This window comes from Chinchilla lanigera, unplaced genomic scaffold (genome assembly GCF_000276665.1).
Source record: "Chinchilla lanigera isolate Chin_1 unplaced genomic scaffold, ChiLan1.0 scaffold00053, whole genome shotgun sequence".
In the NCBI taxonomy this organism is placed as follows: domain Eukaryota; kingdom Metazoa; phylum Chordata; class Mammalia; order Rodentia; family Chinchillidae; genus Chinchilla; species Chinchilla lanigera.
In genome coordinates this window covers 2,617,402-2,634,171 of record NW_004955454.1, presented here as the reverse complement: position 1 = coordinate 2,634,171, position 16,770 = coordinate 2,617,402, and the positions used below count along the sequence as shown (strand labels likewise).

At 51.8% G+C, this 16,770-nt stretch overlaps 1 protein-coding gene across 5 annotated transcripts in view; it reads left to right on the top strand.

Moving 5' to 3' along the window:
* Positions 1-16,770, top strand: part of Plec (plectin) — a 61,171-nt gene that overhangs the window by 10,137 nt on the left and 34,264 nt on the right. For 2 of the 5 annotated variants that reach the window (XM_005395824.2, XM_005395823.2), the window contains exon 1: positions 15,701-16,429. The exons of the other annotated variants lie outside the window; for them this stretch is intronic. In XM_005395824.2, coding sequence (XP_005395881.1) covers positions 15,892-16,429 — 538 coding nt within the window. In that variant the 5' untranslated portion in view covers positions 15,701-15,891. Of the gene's footprint in view, positions 1-15,700; positions 16,430-16,770 lie in introns of those variants that run through there. 5 annotated transcript variants of the gene reach the window in all.

Sequence of the window (16,770 nt, the reverse complement as noted above, 5' to 3'; positions counted from 1 at the left end):
TTTTGAGTTAATTTGTATATAGTTTGAGGTAGGGGTCCAATTTCATTCTTTCATATGCAACTATCTAGTTGTCCTAACACCTTTTTATGCAAAGGTTGTTCTTTCCCTGTTGAATGGTGTTGACAGCCTCATGCTTTTATTTTTTATTTATTTATTTTTTTTCCGGTACTGGGAATCGAACTCACAACCTTGCGTTTGCCAGGCAGGCACTGTGCCGCTGAGCTAAATCCCCAGCCCCCCTCATGCTTTTAAATGGATACAAAATATTCCTTTACACAGAGGTACTAAAGTTTATTTACTTGGCTGTTTTAGATGGACATTGGACTTATTTAAAAAAAAAAAAAAATGTGTTTCTAAATTGCCACACGTGTAGATGAGCCCGACAGATATAACAGACTCTTTAGTTGCTTGCCCATCTGATTGATGAAAAGTTCTAATTTATCTTAACTTGTGTGCTTTGATTATTCATGAGACATCCCTTCATAGAGGTAATGACCAATTTCTTTCACGAATTGCCTCTTCAAAAGCATTGTTCATTGCTCTACAAGGTTTTTTAAAATTTCTTTTTGACTTGTGAGAGTTTTTTTTTTTTTTTTTTGACTGAGGATCGAATCCTTCACAACCAGGGCGTTTGCACTGAGCTGCATTCCCAGGCCCTTCCCCTTTTTAAAAAAATAATTTTTATTTTTTTAAATTTTGAGACAAGGCCTTGCCGAGTTACTGCATTGCCCAGGGTGAGCTTGAATTTGTGATTCTACTGCTTCAGCCTCCCAGAGTGCTGGAATTATAGGTGTGCAGTTTCACACCTGGCTTCAGATCCCTAAAAGTTCTTCTGTGTCCCTAGTTTCTGTCATGATTTTTTTGTCTGTTTTTGTGTTTTGAGACAGGGTCTCACTGTGTACTCCAGGCTGGCATTGAACTCCCTGTGTAGCTCAGGCTGGCCTCAAACTCATGATGATCCCGCTGCCTCAGCCTCCCAAGTGCTGGAATTGCAGGCTGCGCCACCAGGCCCAACTTTGTCATGATGTCTTACATCATGGATCAGTTTTGGTTTAATTATGTCAGTGGTGTTTTTAGCCAGATTGATTGATCGATTTATTTTGATATGTAGTTGTGGTCTTGATATGTAGTTGTGGCCTTAAACTCACTATGTAGCCCATGCTGGCCTTGAACTCGAGGCGATCCTCTTGTCTCAGCCCCTTGAATGCTGGGATTATGGCACGTGCCACCATGCCCGACTCCAAGGAGGATTTTAAGTATCCTCTCCGACCAAACTCAGCTTCCTTTTGGTCTTTTTGAGACAGGGTCTTGCTATGCAGTTCAGGTTAGCCTTGAGCTCACTTTGTAGCCCAGGCTGGTCTCGAATTCACAATGATCTTCCTGCCTCAGCCTCCTGGGTGCTGGAATTACAGGCGTGCACCACCACGCCTGGCTAAACTCAGCTTCCTGAAAGCAGGCTCCCTGTCTTTCTGCACTTCTGTTGCCTCTGAGAAAACCTCCCCTGGGGAAGATGAGAGAGACACGTGGATTACAAGTTGGACCTTCAGGAACCAATCTGGTGTGGACTCTTCAGGGGCCCCAAAGAAGCTGGTGGCAGTGGAGGTGGAGAACTGCTCAGGGGTGGAGATGGCGTGTCTCAGTCAGGGAAGGCAGAAGAACAGGAACTCAGCTGTGGGTGTAGAAAATTGGAGATTCGTGTGAGACAGCAGTGCAAGGGCAGAGACCAATATGCTAGGCAGTACTTCAGGGTGACAGTAGGGAGGGCCACCGGCCTGTGCTGTGAGTCTGGGTCCCTCCGAGTGTAGGGCTGGCACATAGGCACCCAGGAGCAGAACGCCCGGCGCTGGTAGCCCAGTGGGGGAGGAAGGACATGATGAACGGGGCGGGGCTTTGCCTGGGCACAAGGGCATGAGAGCAGGGTGAGGCATAAAGAGCTCTTGGGGCCAGGTGATGAAGGCTGTCAGGGGCCCCAGCCAGACTTCGGGGTATAGGCAGACTGAGGTGCCGAGGGGTGTGTGTGTGAGGCTGGGCTGGTCAGTGCTTGTTGAAGGCCGTGATGATCCTTGTGGGACTTGGGATTTGAGCCTGCAGACCCTCCTCTCATCCCTTGCTTAGGTCATGGGTTAGAGGTGGAAGGGTTCTCCCAGTTGGGCATTGGCTCATGGCAGGGACATTTATTGCCTCTTCCCCAAGGCATAGGGGATGGCCTAGGGAAGGGGATGGAGGCCACTTTGCAGCCTCTCCATGAAGGCTAGCATATTTGCAGCTGACTGGGTCTACCAGTCCACACCATCTGTGGAATCTTGGTAGTCCAAACCTGCATTCGCTTCCGTCTTAGCTCCAGTGGTGGTGTTGCACTCTCATAAACCTGTGGGACTAACCGCAGCACTCAGGAGGCTGAGGCAGGAGGATCGTCAAGATCTCGAGGCCAGCCTGGGCTACCCGGTGAGTTCAAGGGCTGTCTGAACTACATCGTGAGACCCTGTCTTAAAAAAACCGAACCAACCCAAACCTGTGGGACTTATTTCTGGGTCACAAGGAGCCAGGCCACTAGATTGGAGGCCTCAGCACAGGTCGTTCTGGGTACTTTCACCTCTACTCCTTGTTCTGCCTGAGGGTGAACAGACTCATAGATCACACTCCTAATCTCTTCAGCAGAATTTGTGTAGCCACACCTGTGGCTCTCTCTCCGTTCACACCTGTCCTGACAGTGACCTCCCAACATTAGCATCCTTCTGCAGTCTGAATAGGCTGTAAATTCCCCAAATCAACAGTGTTGGTTTTTTTTTTTTTTTTTTTTTTGAGTCAGAGGCTCCCTATATAGTTCAGACTGGCCTTGAATTCACTGTGTAGCGTAGGCTGACCTTGAACGTCACAGAGATCCTCCTGCCTCAGCCTTCTGAGTGCAGGGATTACAGATGTGTGCCACGGTGCCTGGCCTAGAGTTGGTTCCTTTTGGCTTAACAGTTCCTTCCTTGATTTAGCTCTTTCTTCTCACACTTTAATATAAACAAGAAACAGCCAAGCTATAGCTTGTTTGGAAGTCTTCAGCCAAGTATCCATGTTCATTGCTTGTAAATTCTGCACTCTGAAGTCTGATGCAGTGCGGCCAGCGTTTGCCAGTGTAAAACCAGGACCACCTTTTTTCCAGTGTCCAAGAATGTTTCTCTTTCCAAGGCCTCACCACAACATCTTTAACCTCCATATTTCTTTCCTTTTTCCCTCTCTTCCTCATTCTCTCCCTCCCCTCCCTCCTTCCCTCCTTCCCTCCCTCCTTCTCTCTCTCCTTCCCTCCCTCCTCTCCCTCCTTCCCTCCCTCCTTCCTTCCTTCCTTCTTTTTTGAGATGGAAAAAGATGGAAAAGATGTTCCCCAAGCTGGTCCCAAAGTCCTAGACTCAAACAATCCTCTGCCTCAGTCTCCAGAGTACCTCAGTATTTTTTTCTTCTTTTTGTTTTTTGAGACAGGGTTTTGCTGTATAGTTCAGTCTGGCGTTGACTCACTATGCAGCCCAGGCTGGCTTTGAACTTGCAGTGATCCTCCTGCCTTAGCCTCCCAAGTGCTGGGATTATGGACATACGCCACCACGCCCAGCTGACCTCAATATTTCAACCAGCAGTTTGGTCTGGTAATTTAGGCTTTTTCTTTTTCTTTTTCTTTCCTTCTTTGTCTTGTTGAGATATGGTCTCACTATGCAGTTCAGGCTGGCCTTGAGCCCAGGTTGGTCTCGAACTCACAACAGTCCTCCTGCTTCAGCTTCTGGAGTGCTGGGATTACAGCGCCACCATGCCCAGCTTGGGCTTTTTCTGTCCTGAGCCTCAAGATTTTCTAGTCTCTGTTACCCAATTCTAAAGCCACTTCCATGGTTTTAAGTATTTGTCACAGTTCCACCTGACTCCTGGTGACGACATCTGTATTTATTTCCTGTGGTTACCATAACAAGTTACCACATACAGGATTGTGTAAAACGACAGAAATTTACCTTCTCATAGATATGGAGCACAGAAGTCCAAAATCCAGGTGCATTTCCTCTGGAAGCATTTGTAAAGAGCCTGTCCTGCTTCTGCTGGCCTCACCGTTCCTTGGCTTGTGGCTGTATCACTCCAGTGCCTGACTCTGTCTCTGCCCTTCTGTCTCTCAGAAGGACACTTACTCATAGATCTAGGCCCCACCAAGATAATTCAGGATAGCCTCTTCTCCAGATCCTCAATGTTTTATTTTTATATTTTAGTTTATTTAAAACAGTGTCTCACTATGTTTCAGGCTGGTCCTGAGCTCACTGTGTAGCCCCGACTGGCCTTGAATTCCCAGCAATCCTCCTGCCTCAGCCTCCTGAGTGCTGAGATTACAGGAGCGCACCACCACATCCGGCCACCAGATCCTCAGTTTAATTATATCTGCAAAGATCTTATTTTCAAATAAGCTCACATTTAGGAATTCCAGAGACGTGGATATATCTTTCTGCGGCCACCATTTAACTCCACCCCAAGTTGTTCTTCAGTGGTTGGTCAGTGTAAAATTTGTATGTATTTTCATTGTGTGCTTGGTTTAAAAAGTAGTGTTTTTTGGTATGTTTTAATTTATTTGTAATTTTATAATTCAATGTTATGAAATATTTTAGGCCTTTGTAACCCCTTTTTACTTAATAATATAACATGGACATTTTTCTGTGACATCACTATATAATGTCATATCTCTTTGTATGGTAACTGTCTTAGTTCATTTTCTATAGCTGTAACTAAACACTTGAGACTGGATACTTTATAAATAAAAGAGATTTATTTAGCTCTCTGTTTTGTTTTGTTCTCTTTTTCTTTTTTTTTTTTCTGGTACCAAGTATTGAACTCATGACCGTGCGCTTGCCAGGCAGGCGCTGTGCCGCTGAGCTAAATCCCCAGCCCGCTCGCTGTTCTGGAGCCTGAAATTTTTGGTTTTTGTTTTGTTTTTAAGCCGGGATCTCACTGTGTGTTCCAGGCTGACCTGAAACTCATGGCAATCCTCCTGCCTCAGACTCCTGAGTGCTGGGATTACAGGCTTGCACCATTGCCTCTGCCTTGGAGGCTGAAATTCTAACCGGATGTGGTGGCGCACCCCTGTAATCCCAGCGCTCAGGAGCAGCTCCATCTGTTTAGCCTTTGGGACTGTGACATGACCTGGCAGATGTCGTCACAGAGTGGGAGGGTGGAGGAGACATTCAGGGGAAGTGCCTGGCTTTCTTAAAACAACTTGCTTTTGCAGGTACTAACACAGTGCTACAGAAGTGAGAACTCCCACAAAACAGTATTCACGCATCCCGCACACCTGCTTACTTCTCTGAAGGCTCACCACCTTGACAGTGTTACATTGGGGAATGAGGTTTTAATGCGAGTTTGGGTGAGGACAAACCACATTCAAATCGTAGCATAGCAATAAGCATATCATGTAAGTCAGGCCCTTCTCTTAGTCTTTTTTTGTGTGTGTCTTTTTGAGACAGGGTCTCGCTATGCAGTTCAGGCTGGCCTTGAGCTCATTTTGTAGCCCAGGCTGGTCTCAAACTTGGAACAAGCCTCCTGCCTCAGCCTCCCGAGTGCTGGGATTACAGGGGTGCACCACCACGCCTGGCCCTCTTAGAGTCTTCAAGCTATAATAATAATATTTTGTATTAGAAACTACTGCAGTGAACAGCATTGCAGCTGGCTCACTGTTATAACTGTTGTTAGAATTATAATTTCTGGGTCAAATGGTTTTCAAAATTTAAGCCTTATGCACACCACAATACCACTTTTTACCTGTCATATTGGCAAACATTCAAACTCTTGGGCTTCCAGGACCTGTTGATAAAGCAGTGGAAACCAGGTCCTGTCAGACGTGCTGTGTGCAGGAGAGGGGTGCCTGCTGCGCTGGCTCAGGGCGGAGGTCCACAGGAGCAGCTGGTGCTGAAGGGCGACTTGGGTGTGTTCCCCCTGCAGACACGGGAGACAACTTGCAGGTGTGGGGTTGATGAAAAGCTGGGTGCAGATCCACGTAAGATGTTACCTTTTGTGTTAAAAGAGGAAAATCAAGAACCACATTTAGATTTGCTTGATTTTTTTTTTTTTTTCCCCCACAATGAATTTCCGGAAGGATGAACAGGAAACTGATAAGTGATTTCTACACTGTGGACGGGGAGGGGGCAGGAGAGAAGGAGTGTTCACTGTGTACTTTCAGTGTTTGATTCGGGTGAATTTTTTAAAACACATTTTAAAGTAATTTTAAAGATGTTTGCTAGGTATTGCAGTGGCTTCCCCTCAGCAGTATCTGAGAAGATTCATTCCTTAAACCTGTCCATACCCAGGGTTATAGTTCCAAAAAACACAGCCTTGCCCTTACATGAGTAAATGAAGTGGTCATTAATGGAATGTTTCCCTGGAGCCAGCAGGAGTGCTGATTAGAATTGCAGTTAGGCCAGGCGTGGTGGTGCATGCCTGTAATTCCAGCGCTTGGGAGGCTGAGGCAGGAGGATTGATACGAGTTGAGGCCAGCCTGGACTACTGTACATAGTGAGTTCAAAACCAGTCTGGGCTTTACAGTGAGACCCTGTTAAAAAAAAAGAAAAAAAAAAAGAATTGAAGTTATTATTTAGGTGTAGGTCATCCTGTGCTATCTGGGAGATTGGACATCTGCATTTGGGAGCTGAAGCTTTCTGTCACTGACCTTATTTATCTTATTCATCTTATTCCGAGCACTTTGTGTTTTACCTTGTTAAGGATTTTTTTTTTTTTTTTTGAGACAGGGTCTCGCTATGCAGTTCAGGCTGGCCCTTGAGCTCACTGTGTAGCCCAGGCTGGTCTCAAATTTGCAAATCCTCCTGCCTCAGCCTCCCGAGTGCTGGGATTACAGGTGTGCGCCACCACTCCTGGCTTAAGGATTTTTTTTTTCCTGTTATATTTTCCTGTTACTAGTTACTGATGGCCTGTTCTGAAAATGTGTTTGAACTTGGCATGGTGGTGCCTGCCTGCAGTCTTGGCACTCAGGAGGCTGAGGCAGGTTAGATCACTTTGAGTTCAAGGCTGGCCTCGGCTACATAGTGAGTTTCAGGTCAGCCTGAATTATATAGTGAGAGCCTAACTTAAAAAAAAATGTGTTTGAAGCCAGCCACTCAGGTGAACGCTGTGACTTGCCTCCAGTAGTTGGGCTGAGTCTGTTTAGGTGCCAATAGGAGCAGTCACTGACTTTGCAGATGCTTTGATGTATCCTGGCACTGAGTGTGAGCTGCACTTGTTTGTTCTCTTTCACACTCATGCTCACTTTCTCCCCTCGTGTAAGCCCTCAGAGGGATTTTCCTGCTCAAGTGAGGTATTAATGTTTTGCCGAGTTTATTGGACCTTGTTTTTCTTTCTTTTTTTTTTTTTTTTTAATGTCTTTTTGAGACAGGATCTCACCATGCAGTTCAGGCTGGCCTTGAGCTCACCTTGTAGCCCAGGCTGGTCTTGAACTCGCAACGATCCTCCTGCCTCAGCCTCCCTAGTGCTGGGATTACAGGCATGCGCCCCTACACCCGGCCTTGCTGATTGATGTTTATCAAATGAATTGTGTCTTAGTTACTTTTCTCATTGCTGAGACAAAATACCTGACTCCCACAGTTAAAAGAGGAAAGGTTTATTGTAGCTTACAGTTTAGAGAGCTTTCAGTTGTCTGGGTCCAAGGCAGGGTGGCATGGCAGAAGGGCATTGCAGAGGAGAAACAGCCCATGGCAAATCAGGGCGGGCAGAAGGCAACAAGCAGCAAGTGACAAGCAACAATAGCAACCCCTTTCTGTCCCTTATATTCCATCCAGGCTGCATGCCCTTGCGGAGGGCAGCACTCACACCCTGGGTGGGCCTTGCCATTATCCACACCCAGAACTATGCCACATCCATCAGGGGACTGATTCAGTAATCACACACCTTGATCCCAGCATCACACACCCTTGATCCAGCCTCCCCTGAAAAGCCCTTTCTATAACTGCATGAGGCTTTGCGGGGACATCTAGACACAAGTGGCCATAACACGTTGTCATCATTTTTTTGGATTAATCCACAGGTTTTTCTCCTTTAACCTACTAGGTTTTTTTTTTTTTGTAGCAGGAATAGAGCTCATGACCTCAGCCTCGCCAGGCAAGCACTTATGCCACTGAACTATATCCCTGGCTAATGTACTAATTAAATGATGTTACTAGAGTTCCTTAGAAGTAGCTCTTCCTCAAACCCCAAGGGTTTCTTTGTTGTTGTTGCTGGCACAGTGTTTCCTTTGCGATACCTTCAGGAGGTGAACCATACAGGTGTCTGGTGCAGTGGGCCGGGAGTGGAGGCCTGGAGATGGGATCACTGTGCTGCAGGTGCCTGAGGAGTTGGCCCCCATGTGGGGTGGCATCAGGGCTGTGTTGTCACCTGGCTTGTGTATGGCCAGCCCTCTGGGTACAGTGTGCCAGCGCTTGGACGTGGAATGGCTGGTGCTATCCTTGAGTGAGAAAGGCAACAGCCAGGTTCAGGCTGGTGAGAGACAATGGACAAGTTTGAGAGATATTTGGGAATGGTGGGACCTGTGGCTGGGACCTAGGACTCTGTCCAAGATGGTTTCTAGCAACCCCTGGTTTCCAGGATATTCTTACACTGGGCTGCAGGGGGAGAGATGGATGGGACCCTGAGGAGGGATCTCATCCTATCCAGCAGTGCGCTCCTGGAGCCCCTCAGGGCCTGGACCTGGCTGAAGTCACCTGAGCCCTGCCCAGAGGCTGGGGTTCTGCTGGGTGAGGCCATGGGGCAGAGACCGGGCGTTGAGATGGCCCTGTGATGTTGCTGCACGGCGGGACAGGGAGACAGCGGAGTTGTGTGTGGGAGAGGAGGTTTTCTGCAGGAATACCCTGTAGTGGGTTTTGTTGGGTCTGGTCTCTCCTGGGTAGGACTATGGCTGTCACAGGTCACCCTACAGGATTACTGGGTCACCTGCCACTGACCTGCCCCACCACTGTCAGTAACCCCTGAGGGGAGCACCAAGCCAAGTGTAGGCAGTGGACAGGGCCTTAGCTGTGGGGCGGTCGGTACTCATGTGGGTATGTGGAGGCAGGGTGAGGGCCCCTTCCTTGGTCTAGGCCTGTGGCCACTTGCTGCTTGGCTTGTCACAAGTCCTGTGGGCGACTTAGGTGCATTGCAGGGGACTTAGGCAGGTGCTGTGTGCAGAAGGGTGGATCTGGCTGTGTTGTTGGGGCTTGGCCTGCGCTCTGGAGTCCACCAGGGCATACACGCCTCCTGGCAGAAAGCTTGGAGAGAACTTTGGCCTTGGCCAGGGTGTGAGCCCCTGGCTTAGATATCCTGGGCTTGGGGAGCGGTGCTGGATCAGACTGCTTGCGCTCTGGAGGGCCCTGGGGGTGGCAGAATAAGCTGGAGGCCTGGGGTTCCTGCTGCATCAGGGAGCCCAGCTCCAGTGGGGGTGTTCTGCCCCTTCACAGGTTCACATTTTTTTTAGTAAAACTGATACGTAATCTGTGAGTTGGTTGCCAGGCACTCAGAGAGCGATATCTCTGGGCAATGAGGTAGGAAGGCTGAGTGCTGTGGAGAGGGTCCCAGATTTGGTTTTCACCAACCAGAGCTGGGTAGTCAGGGTATCCAGGCTTCTCCAAACTGGCTCTACTTCCTCATAGCCCACACATCTTGCCTCCAGATTCTTGTCCCCAGTCAGCCACAGATCTGCCTGTCCTGGTGTTTGTCCTGGCTCTAGCCGCTCCCACCTTCTTCTTACCTCAGGGCCTTTGCGTGCTCTTCTTCCCTTGCTGGCTATCTGCAACCTGTCTCTGCTCCCAACTTAGTTGATTTTTTTGTTTTGTTTGTTTTTGAGACAGTGTCTCACTATACAGTCCAGGCTGTCCTTGAACTCACTATGTAGCTTATGCTGGCCTTGAACTTGTAGCGATCTTCCTGCTTCAGCTTCCTGAGTGCTGGGATTATAGGTATGGGCCACCATGTCCGGCTTAGCGGCTCCGTCTTGTCACCCTTCCAAGTCTGTACAATGTGGTCACTATTCCAGGTTGGTTGGTAGGGCAGGCTGATGGGACTTCCTTACTGGTCCTGTTCTCACGGCTGCTTAAGAGCCCCTTTTTAAGAGCTGTAGGTGGCTACACACAAGTGGGCAGCCTGACTTGAGGGTGGAAATTAAGAGCTGGGGAATGCATAACCCCTTAGGATGTGCCTTTTCAGAATTTTGTCCATCCTCACCTCTCATGACTTTAAAACCATGGTCTTCTAAGCAGGGAGAGGTTGCATACTTCTATAATCTCTCAGCACTTGGGAGGCTGAGGCTGGAGGATTGTGAGTTTGAGATCAGCCTGGGCTGCACAGTGAGATCTTGTCCAAAAAACAAATCCTGTGGTCTCATAAAATTTAATTGTGTGCATTTAAATAACAGAAGCAGCATGGATTTTTTTTTCATGTGTGAGCTTTTCTATAGTTTTTAGATCTGTTTAAAACTATATCAGTTTCATTTGAAGCCTAATAAGGAAGTACTATTTGCTTGCAAGCCAAATCTAGGTTTGATCAGACATAGCTTAATAAAATGTAGGAATTTAAGTGTAATGATTTACAACATTCCGTTTCAATTCCTCTCTTTAGTGTTTTTCCCAAGTTTGGCCGATGTTTTTTCCCGAAAGTGTCTCTATGCCCTAGACTGGCTGAGTCTGAGGGAGGACAGGAATGCGGGCTGAGGGACCTCAGTCCTGCGGGTCTAGAGCCCAGGTGGGGCTGCCACCTGGCTTCTTTGCCTGTCATTCTGTGTCATCATCACGTCTGCCACCACAGCCTCAGCCTGGTACACAGCAAGCCTGCCTACATCAAGGGTGGGCTCTGAAGGGGGTGGCCCAGCCTGGTACAGTGTGGACCTGAGAGGCCAAGAGGTGAACCTGGGAGAGGATAGCAGGTGGATGTGCGCTTGAGTCTGGTAGGAGTTGAGGCAGCTGGCCACATCTTGTAGAGACCACCTCTGTCCCCCATTGCCCCTTAGCACAGGGGGCCCAGGGTACATTCCTGTAGTGTGGGTATAGCCCATGTATTCTTTTATGATTTCCTGTGGCATACAGAGAGAGGTAGAGCTGACCTCACTCTACCAGCTTGGACATTCTCCGCAGGAGGCAGGCGGTGGTGCAGTACCCTGAAAATAACTGCCAACCATTAGATGTCCAATGTGCTGCGTTGGTGTTCTCACAACATTGAGGGATGAAGTTGTAAACCAAAGGAGGAGGTTAAGAGAGTTTTATTGCAAATAATATTAAGAAGAAGAGCTCCAGGGGCTGGGGATTTAGCTCAGCGGCACAGCGCCTGCCTGGCAAGCGCAAGGTCGTGAGTTTGATTCCCGGTACCAGAAAAAAAAAAAAAAAGAAGAAGAGCTCCTGGATTTTCAGGAGGGATCCTGAGTGGGTGGCCACTGAGGCTCTTTGTCAAGAGTGTTTTATACAGCAAGATCACAATGTGGGTATGACATGGGTCAACGTGTGGGATTACAAGTGTAGTCGCTTAGCTAATATTGGTCCAGTAAGGAACGAAGCATGTAGCAAGGGTATATGGAAAGAACAAAAGCATTCCTAGAAAGGGGTAGGAGTCTGGGTCCAAAAATTCTGGTCACTCACCTGTGCATCTGATGCCTAGCTAGGCTTACTGGACCAGGTGGTGCTAATTACAATATAATCTCAAATTGCTCTTTATCTCTAAGGAGGTTTGTGGCTATCCATCTCCACCTTGAGGCCTGGCCCTGTTCAGATTTGCCTCCAGCCACAGTGTTGATGTGTCTTCACCTTCTGCACTGACTCCCCTCCAGGGCCCAGTCCCTCTCTGACTGTTAATTTCCATCTAACTTAGCTGCCTATGATAGTGGGACCAGAGCATCTGCTGTTGTCATCCTCATTGTTGTGGAGTTGGGGTCCTTCAAGGAGCTGTAGGTCATCGCGGTGGAAGTGGAGATAGTGACAAGCTGATGGATGCATAGACGGACCCAGTAGGTGCTGTGGGGCTGGCTTTGAGGGGTGAGGACCCCAGGGTTTTGGCCTGGAACACTGTACATTGGATTGTGGGACTCCTGCAGAGCTAGGCTGCTAAGAGCATTCCAAGAGCAGACCAGCTGGGAGAAGCCAAGGCTGGGCCCTGCCGGGACATAGAAGCATCTTGACCCATAGCGATGGGTGGGATGAGCCAGGTTATGGGCAGAGGACAGGGCCCAGATAAGGCACAGCTGCTGCTTCTCCTGGATGAATCGAGCCAATACAAGGTCTTGGGCGTGATTGCAGGCAGCTCTCTAGTTCCACTCCCAAGGGGTGCTGCCTGAGGAGGTTAGAGCCTGGACTAGTGGTTGTCTCCTGCAGGGAGTGAGTGGCTAGAGCTTCAAGGCCACGGCCAGGCTCTGTACAGGTGCATCCTGCAGGCTATTCAAGTATGGTTGAGGAGGCAGAGGCTAGGAACTGTTGGGCAGGCAGTCCAGACGTGCCTGGCTGCGGTATCCTGGCAGGGCAGTCTGCAAGAGTTAGCAGGTTCACAGGACCACCGCTACAGGATAGGGAGAGCTGTGTGTGTGTGGGTGGCGCAGGGCTGGAGCATGCGCCCGGTGCTACCACGTCCGGGAGCATTGATCAGCAGAAGCCCCGCCTCTGGCCGGCAAGTCCCGCCCTGCACCTCCTGGCCCCTCCTCCAGGCTGCGGTGCTGGCCTGGGCAGTGCGGTGCGGGGCTGGATTCTGCTGGGACTGTAACGCCGCACTCAGTCCCAGACTGAGACATGGACCCCTCAAGAGCCATCCAGCACGAGATCAGCTCCCTCAAAGGTGCAGTCAGGGCCGGTTCAGGCCACTCAGTGACCTCTGGCAGGGTGCAGCAGCTTTCGGGGTCTGCAAGCTCTGAGGCTGCACAGCTCGGGGAGGGTCGGGCTGGGGGAGGGTCGGGTGGGGGGCAACGCTGAGCTGGAGGCGCAGGAGACCCCAGGCTCCTGTCTTGCCAGGGCTCCCCCAGGGGCAGGGGTCCTCCTGACTGGCGCGCGGGGGGCGGGTGCGGTGGCTGCGGCACCCTGCAGCTCTGCAGTAAAGTGCCTGGAGCGGGCTACCGTGGTGGCACGGCAAGGTGGTGGCGGGGCAAGGACGCAGTGAGAGCTCAGCCCTGCAGCCACAGCCCCTTCCTCCCCCGCCCCAGTCTGCGCCCTGCAGCCTAGATCACTGTGCAGAGGCGCCTGGCGGGCTGGCCCCGGGCAAGGCCACACTGCGGCGCTTTGTCCTGGTGGGGGTGGGGTGGGGGCTGCCCAAAGGCTCAGACTGGTTGCCCGGGAAACTCGGGGGGTTTTGGAAGGGGTGGGGAGAAGGGCCAGCCAGCACACCTCCCAGGCCGTCTGGATGCATCAGCTGCCAGGGCTGCAACCCGGCAGGGGGGGTCAAAGACGGGTGGGGGGACGACCTCCAAGCCCAGGGACTTGGGGAATACCTGGACCCACATGGGGTGTGTGTGCGTGTGCACGCGTACTCGTGTATGCCAGCGCACGTGTACACACTTGGCTCCAGGCTCCTCCCTGCTGCCCCATGCGGCTGTGCTTCTGCTGGTGGGAGGGGGAATTCCCACAGACCCGCCCCCCTTGCTCAGAAGCCGGAGGTGAGGAGACTGGACGGGTTTACAGCTGTGTAGGGTCCCGCAGGGCACCCATGTAGGCCTGTATAGAAGCAGCATAGGCCCAAGGGATAAGGGCCATTGTGTGTGGCTTGGGATCATCTGGGGACACCGTGGGGACCATGGGTTGGTTTGTTGGGGGGCTCGGAAATTTGAGGGTGATGGGTTAATAAAGCGTGCCAGGATGATGGTGTGGGTATTTTGGGTGGGGGTGGGATGAGTGCAAGAAGGATTGTGTGGTGGTGGGGTGGGGATTGCAGGAAGCTAGTGGAGGCACAGGCTGGTAAAGTAGAAACTTTTTTTTTCCTTTACTGGGGCTTGAACCCAGGGCCTTTGCACCAAACTAAATGCCCAGCCCTTTTTATTTTTTATTTTGAAGTAGAATCTCGCTCAGTCACTTAACTTGCCCAGGGTGGGCTCGAACTTGTGATTCTCCTGCCTCAACCACACAGAATGCTGCGATTACAGGCATGCACCACCATGCCCTGCTGAGAATAGAAACCTCTGTGGGCGCAGGGCTGACTGGCCTGGCCTGAGAGCGGTCCTGGACCCCAGCTGGTACTTGTTCCCAAGGCTACCGCGCCTTGGGTGTGGAGGGTCCTGAGGAGCTGTGGCCTTTGAGGGGTGTGCCTGCTGTCCATGTACCTCTGCCAGCACTCTGTGATCCTGGGCTGTCTCCTTAGGGCTGGTCCTCTTCCCATCTGGGCCTGGCTGGAGGTGGGATGTAGGGTGAAGCTAGCCGCAGTGAGCTGGCTGCCGGCTGACCGGAAGTCTCTGGGAACAGTTGGCCCAAACCTTCAGAGTTTCCATCGCGGCTCTGCTGCCCTGTGTGTGAGTCTGTGTGTGTTGGTGTGTGCTGTTTGCAGCCTGCTCACAGTGCCATGGTGACAGCTCATAAACCCGCCCCACACGCTGCTTTGTTGGCTGCCTGCCTGCCGCTGGCCAGAGACTCCCACCGCAGGATCCCCCACCCCCGCCCTATTTATAATCAGTTCCCGGTTCGCAGTGCTTGGTGGGAATGGGTGTGTCAGCTTGGGGAGAGCAAGGATCCGGGTGGGGGTTGACCGTATGGCATGGAGAATTGTACTGGGTTGGATGGGGGCACTCAGGATATCTGTGATTGGGCCCTTAGTGGTGGGGCTCCGGGGAGTGATGATGGGTGTGGTTGGGCTGCACCCAGAGTCTCCGGAAGCAGTTTTCTTTTCCTTTCCCCTGAATCTGTCTCCCTAGACATGGGCAGGTACTTAAGGTTATGAGACCTGCGTGGGCAGCAGGGGCACTAGGCCAGGAGTGGCTAGGGACTTGGTGACTTTGATTCCCTGTGGCAGCTGGGTGTCCCTGGCCTCTGACAACTGTCCTGGAGTGGGGGTGGATAAAGGCTCCTCCCAGAGTTCCCCACTGTGTGCTCTGCTGAGAGCGCCCTGGGCTAGGAGTAGACCTTGTGTTTCTGGACTGCTGCTAATTTGGCCTGGAATGGGAAGTGTTAAATCTGGTGACTGCTGTCTCCAGGCTTGGCATTTGGAGATGGAGACGCTGTCCTTCTGCCTCCTTGATGGACAGCAGCCAGTGATTCCTGTAACTGCCTGTCCGAGTGTTCTGGCAGCTGCCCCCTGCTGCTCCCCCTCAGCCCTCTTCCTCAAGCCTTGAGCTTACTTCCCCGGCCCCATTCCTCTTTTGGACCCTGAATCTCCCCCATTCAAACAACCCAGCAATCTGCTCCCCAGGCCCTTGTTAATCTATGACTCCTGGAGCCCACACCCGGGGTCTGTCTTCTCTGCCTCTTGCTTTCTGCCCATTCCGCCACTTTTTCCTAGGATTTATGTTTTATATTCCCACTTCTCCCCCTCAGTTTTAGGAACCTTGAAGAAGTTTAGAAACTGATGTAATTTCTGAAACTGGAGCTGTGGGACCTGGGAGGGGCAGGGGGAGTGGTGTGGGTGGCCATTGCCTTGAGGTGCCCCCAACTCTGCAAGGGGCCCTGTCTTCCGTGGGTGGGAGGGGCCACCCCTGCTGCTGAGTCAGAGGGGGCCGGCCCAGGCGTCCTGGAGGGCGGGCAGGCGGGAGGCTCAGGCAGGCAGCACTGCCGGCAGGAATCCTCAGAGCCAGGCGCCGGAGCCACATTGCTGAGCCCGTGCCCTTGAGTTTAGCGCCGGAGGTTGCCTGCCTACCGCTGGCCACTGTTGCCGCCTGTGCTCAGAGAGCCTCTTTGGCCACCTTGCTGTGCCCCACCTGCTGCCCTTGCCCTTGTGCTGACCACTTGGAACCTGGCAGCCATGGTGGCTGGCATGCTCATGCCACTAGACCAGCTTCGGGCCATCTATGAGGTGCTCTTCCGTGAGGGGGTGATGGTGGCCAAGAAGGATCGAAGGCCCCGAAGTCTGCACCCCCACGTGCCTGGCGTTACCAACCTGCAGGTCATCCGTGCTATGGCCTCCCTGCGGGCTCGGGGCCTGGTAAGGGAGACCTTTGCCTGGCGCCACTTCTACTGGTACCTAACCAATGAGGGCATCGCTCACCTACGCCAGTACTTGCACCTGCCACCGGAGATTGTGCCAGCCTCTCTGCAGCGTGTGCGCCGCCCTGTTGCCATGGTGATGCCTGCACGTCGCACCCCACATGTGCAGTCTGTGCAGGGCCCCCTGGGCTGCCCACCCAAGCGGGCACCTCTGCTGGCTGAAGACCCTGCCCGAGAGGAACGGCGGATCTACCGCAGGAAGGAGCCTGAGGAAGGGGCACCTGAAACTCCTGTGGTGGCTGCCACCACCCCAGGGACCCTGGCCACGCCCATCCCAGAGCCTCCCCCAACCACAGGTCAGCTTCATTCTGGCTGTAGGCTGAGAAGGGTGGGAAAGGGTCTGTGGATGTCTGCTGTGCCTGGGCTTAGGCCTAGTGGGCTGTGGTAGGGGCTTTGCTCCTCCCAGCAGGTGGCGCTCTCTCTGCCCAGGGATGCTGGGTGCTCTGGCCATTGGATTCACTGGCTCCTCCTCCTAGGTTGAAGACCTTGGGGGGGGGCTAGGCAAATCCTGTGGGGGCGGGACCTGGACTGGCCCAGCTTGGGCCTCTCTCTCCAGCACTGTCTTCACCTTCACCACTTTCCTTCCTGTCCCAGTGGCTTGTCTGTGCTGAATCCTTCTGCTCAGAAGTAGGGGCCA